A 5,468-nucleotide genomic window follows, 5' to 3' on the forward strand; every position below is an offset into this window, starting at 1 on the left:
TAGTCCCGGTTGGTAACACCAACGGGGACTAAAACATCTTCAGTCCCGGGTCAAAAACAATCGAGTTTTTTATTGAGGATGGAAGATTGTTTTTCTCCTAGTGCAAGGCTACCACGTACAACATGTTTCTCATAAAATAAACTTCTCTGGCAATTATTGATTTGATTTTAGATTAGGCAGATACGGTGATCCAAGATCACACATTAGGGGGTTTATTTCCTCTTCTTCTTCCTCCCTTGCCTTCTTCTTCCTCCAAATTTGTAGGGGGGCATTGGGGAGGGGGGGCCTCCGCCGTTGGATATGACCAAAGTATGCACTATCGAAAAATGTTTGCACCCAAAAAATTTTATCACTGGGTGCGATGAGTATTTCAATTTGGTGACAGTTGAGAAGTTCTATTTTACACCTATCAGAATCAGGTAATGCCTTCCCTCTCCCGTCAATATCAGTTAATGTTGCTTCGAGGTCGGAACATCATATAACTACTTGACTTAAATAAATTAGCTAATTTTAGTTCAAATTGTAACTAATTTGTTGGTGCAGTTCGGAGCATGCCCCACACACTGTGCTATCTATTTTTGAGAGGGTACATATATAGGACGCACACAACCACGCACACCACACTCACACCGCACGCACACACACGTGTGCGTGTCCATACACACGCTAGAGAAGAGATTGGAGAGACTACAACCCTTATTGCACGGAAAACACCCGTGTGCGTGTACCCACAATAACCTAGGAATAAATCCTGCAAGACCAGCAGGAATTCGTCCCCACTGGGGATCGAACCCATGACCTCCCGCTGGAGGCTCCGGTGCTACTGAGGCCTGCTGACAAACTGGTCAATGCAGACATAATGAAAGAAAAGCAGCTCGTGTAATTGTCTCCCGCTAGGATAGACATTATTTGGCTTAGACCAGATTGAATCTATGTAAGGCAGCAATTTCTTTTGATATAATGTTATTGATTTTTCTATCTTTCCCAATCATATATAGAAAGACTGTTTCATTACATCATAATGATCACATAGCACGTGCAACACGCGTGCATAGTTACTAGTTGCTCAAAAGGAACACTACCTTATAAAAAATTAGAAATAATCTAAATGATGCTTTATAATGGTAAAATGTTCAAGCTTCCAGCTCTGCAGTGCGAGAGTTAATTATTCACGCCTGCAAAGAGAAGACAAGAAAAGCAAGCGTCAGATCCATGAGCTGTATATATTGGCGACATATTGGTTTCAGCTATCAACTGATAAGAATAAAAGAACACATCGGGTTTTGGAAGAAAAACAGAAGTCTGTACACCAAAGCACTTAGCAAAGTGAACAATGGATAAGCAACTAACCCCTTGACGGAGCTTCCCTTTCACTGGCCACCGAATCCATTCGGCAGGGTATTTCCACCAACGACACATCAGTCCTTTGTTCCTGTAATTAAAACACATAAGTACAGGCGAAGAATCAGCTAATAACTCAGTAGCACATAAATAAAACTACAAGATCAAATGAGGAACTGTAAATTCAGACCAAAAAATGGCAAGAGAAACAAAGTAGGGAGTAGAGAGACAACTACGACATACCAGTGCTTACAACTGCAACAGGTATAGATGTGCTGGATGAAGCTGCATGGACCCGGCTCTGTGCCACGTAAGCTGCATTGATCCATGGCTGGCGACCAGGAGCCGCTGCTAAGGTGATATTGCACAAGCTGATGTTCCCTTGGATGGAAGTACATGATAGTGCCACCTACAAGGGTAGGCAATGCCTTGGCAGAGGCACTAAGAGTCCTCTGCTGTAAGAAAATGGCCTTGTCTCCTATGCTTGTCATCGGGGTATACTTTTCCATGACAATATCTGCGAGCTTGTAAACTAGCAATTTGGAAGAGAGATTCTTACTATAGCCTATCACCAGGACCTCCGAGTCGCACTCCACCAAGAAGACAGGCCCACGTAGTTTATCTGCAGTAGACTTGACGATCAGCTTCGGTGGCTGTAGCACTTCACCTGGTAGGGGTGTGTCTATCTGGAAAATCTTTGCTGAATGATCACCCCCCAGATCATGCACCACGTAAATCTTGCTCTGGTACGGGAAGGGTGCACGATTTATGACATAGTACCAGGTGGACATAGTCCATTGGTGATCCTGTGAGGTAGCAACGGCCACACGACGTGTCCTACGGAGCGCAAGCATCACGGTGACGACACCATCATCAGCGAAGGTAGCAGCAGTAGAGATGGATCTGAGATACGGAAGCTTCTTTCGCGAGGATAAATGTGGGAATACCTCGTGCATCTGCGGGAGGAGAGTCTTGAGTGGTGGCAGGTCAAGAATGTCGCCGGTGAAAGGGTGGAGCAGGCGGATGGCGGTGTCGTCGTCCCGCTGCAGGACGAGGAGGCCGTTGAAAGAATCTAGAACGCAGTGGTCCTCGAACAGCGGCATGTGGACGCGGACGAAGGCTCCCGTGTCGAGGTTGAAGAAGCGGACGTAGCCCTGCAGCTTTGGGTGGCCGGGGTAGAGGCCGCCGCCCTCGGAAAGCATCATCCAGCGGCGCGGGTGGAAGCGTGGGTCGACGACCCCGCGGCCGCGCGGGGAGGCCGTGCTGGATCGCCATGGGGCACAAACGGCGCGGAAGCGGACGTAATCCAGCAGATCGCCGGCAAGCAAGCGCGACGCTACCAGGCGAACCAGATCCTCCGGCAGAGACGACGCCCAGGGGGACGCCGCAGACATATCGGGGAAGAGTGTTGCCGACGTTGGCAAAGGTGCGGCCATCCTTGAATCGCCGTACGTCCTGATCCAGCAAACAAGAGAGTGTATGTGCGCAGTTGTGGGATCGATCAGTGGCCGGCGGGCGAGATGGCACAAAACTCGATCGCTCGTAGGCGAGGCGAAGAACTCACGGTTGTAGTCGAGGTCGATGGAGGGTAACGCGCGGAACGCTATATGCATGACGCGCCCGCTAGGAGCCGGTGGCCATCCGACTCGTACCAGGTTGCTGTTGGATATATAAGCACTTTTAGTTTTAATTTAATTCAGAAATAAATCATGAATACGATGAACAGATAGTAGATTAAACTAGACATGTCTATGCAAGATCCAGACAAGTCTATCATTGCAAATAGGATCACACATTCTACCATACTATCCAGTGCTATCAGACTGCAACAGATCATAATAGCTAGTATGGAAGACATAATTTGAGATAAGAGATCGTACGTTTCTTTCTTGATGTAGACCGGCTCCTGGACGACTACCGGGTACAACAGGCGACGACGATCAGCAGCCTGACGTTGTTCGCGACGACAAGTGACGCCCGAGCGACGAAGAGGTAGACGAGCCGTGGTGAAGGAGTCGACGAAGAACTTGACGAAACGGAGGAAGCGATCGAGCAGTCGCGCAGAGCGCTTCCCAAAAACCTTATTCGCCCTCTCCCGGTGCAGGATCGCTGAAGACGACGGTTCCGGAGACCTGCTCTCCCAATCGCCGGTGCACGCCGACAATCGGGATGGAGTAGACTACGGTGGCGGCGCAGCAGCGAGAGGAGGCAAAAACCTAACTAGCACAGACCACCTTAGGGATACCCTAACCAGGGGGCCTTCCCGTATAGTAGTCTATATTACTCCTTTTTCATGAGGGAGGTGGTCCATATATATAGGGAAGAAAAGCCCCAACACCCTCATCTATTAGCAATATGGGACTAATAGATGGTGTACCCCCTCTTTACGCTAATGGGCCTTTGAGATTTATTTGAAATTCTGAAATTACTTATGGGCTAGGCCCATTATTTCAACAATCCCCCACCAGATCTCAAATGCCCATCAGAGATTTTGCCTGTTTCTCACTGCTGTTTATATACTAGTGTTTCAGCGAGGACTGTTAAGTTGAACTCTCGCCTAGAGCTTCAAGCTACATTCATGCACAACTTGAACAATGGACTAAGCCTTGAATTGCAAGTTTTGTGCGAACAAGTTTCACTCAAAGTCAGGACCAGTACCTGGCTGCCTGTAGCCTACCCCGCGGGTGGGGCATATAGGTCGTACCCCCTGGTCTCTTCATGAGCTTAATAGAGATCACCCAAGTCTCACAGACTGCGACCTTACAACAGTCGGGCTCATATAGGTATATTTTTCCAAGATGTTCTGCAGGGCAACATCTTTGCTAATTAAAGCCAACAAAATATATTAAGGTAGTAGCCAGCCTGCCATGCAGTGGTTTGAGAGTGCTGCATCATTTCTCGAGTGGGTTAGTAGGATACTCTCATGCTATCCCATGGCTTGTTCTTCCCAGATCCTACTTCACGGGATCTCCGATCACATAGGTTGGGTTACCACCATGGTGCAGCTTATATGGGTCTCATACCCATCTCCTTTGATGCATTGTCTATCACATTACGTGACAGCCCCTTAGTGAACTGATCTGCCAAGTTCTTATCAGTTGAGATGTAATCCACTGATATTACTCCAGAGTTTCTCATTTTCCTGACAGATTTCAGACGTCTCTTAACGTGTCTTGATAACTTCATATTGTCCTTAGAATTGTTCACTTTGACTATCACCGTTTGATTGTCACAATTCATAAGTATTGCCGGCATAGGTTTCTCGACAATAGGCAAGTCCATCAAGAGTTCACGTAGCCAATCAGCCTCAACTGTGGCTGTATCTAATGCTTCAAGTTCTGCTTCCATGGTAGACCTCGTTAAGATAGTCTGTTTGGATGACCTCCATGAAACAGCACCACCACCAAGAGTAAAGACGTATCCACTTGTGGCATACAGTTCATCAGCATCAGATATCCAATTTGAATCACTATAGCCTTCCAGTACCGCAGGATACCCGGAGTAGTGAATTCCGTAATCCATAGTACCAACTAAATAGCGCATGACTCGCTCAAGCGCACGCCAATGATCATCTCCCGGATTAGAGGTAAACCGGCTCAGTTTGCAAACAGCATATGAGATGTCAAGCCTAGTAGCACTGGCTAAATACATAAGTGATCCAATAATCTGAGAGTATCTTAATTGGTCTCTACCAATTCTCTTGTTTTTCCGAAGTATCAAGCTCGGATCATAAGGTGTGGGAGAAGGCTTACTGTCCTTGAATCCAAACCGGCTCAAGACCTTTTCCACATAATGAGATTGCGTGAGAGTAATCACATTCTCTCCTTTAATCAACTTGATATTTAGAATTACATCAGTCTCTCCCAGATCTTTCATGTCAAAATTTTGGCACAAAAATGACTTGACCTCTTTAATCACGTCAAGATTTGTACCAAAGATCAGTATGTCATCAACATACAAACACAATATAACTCCCTCACCTCCACCATGGCAGTAGTACACACATCTATCAGCCTCATTGACAGAAAAGCCTGCTGATATGAGTGTAGTATCAAATTTCTCATGCCACTGCTTAGGTGCTTGTTTCAGGCCATACAAAGATTTCAGCAATTTACACACCTTGTTCT

At 46.7% G+C, this 5,468-nt stretch overlaps 1 protein-coding gene across 1 annotated transcript; it reads right to left on the minus strand.

Annotated features, from left to right (window-relative positions):
- Positions 1–1,169: 1,169 nt before the first annotated feature.
- Positions 1,170–2,777, minus strand: LOC105915122. Its single transcript, XM_022829686.1, has 2 exons — positions 1,755–2,777; positions 1,170–1,175 (listed from the first exon to the last, which is right to left on the minus strand). Exons 1-2 carry the CDS (start codon positions 2,775–2,777, stop codon positions 1,170–1,172), a joined length of 1,029 nt encoding a protein of 342 aa, XP_022685421.1.
- Positions 2,778–5,468: the final 2,691 nt, after the last annotated feature.

This window comes from Setaria italica, chromosome IX (genome assembly GCF_000263155.2).
Source record: "Setaria italica strain Yugu1 chromosome IX, Setaria_italica_v2.0, whole genome shotgun sequence".
NCBI lineage: Eukaryota > Viridiplantae > Streptophyta > Magnoliopsida > Poales > Poaceae > Setaria > Setaria italica.

Bases quoted from the DNA above. Each gene is read 5' to 3' on its own strand.
- LOC105915122 (XM_022829686.1), bottom strand. From the start codon at position 2,777: ATGGCCGCACCTTTGCCAACGTCGGCAACACTCTTCCCCGATATGTCT.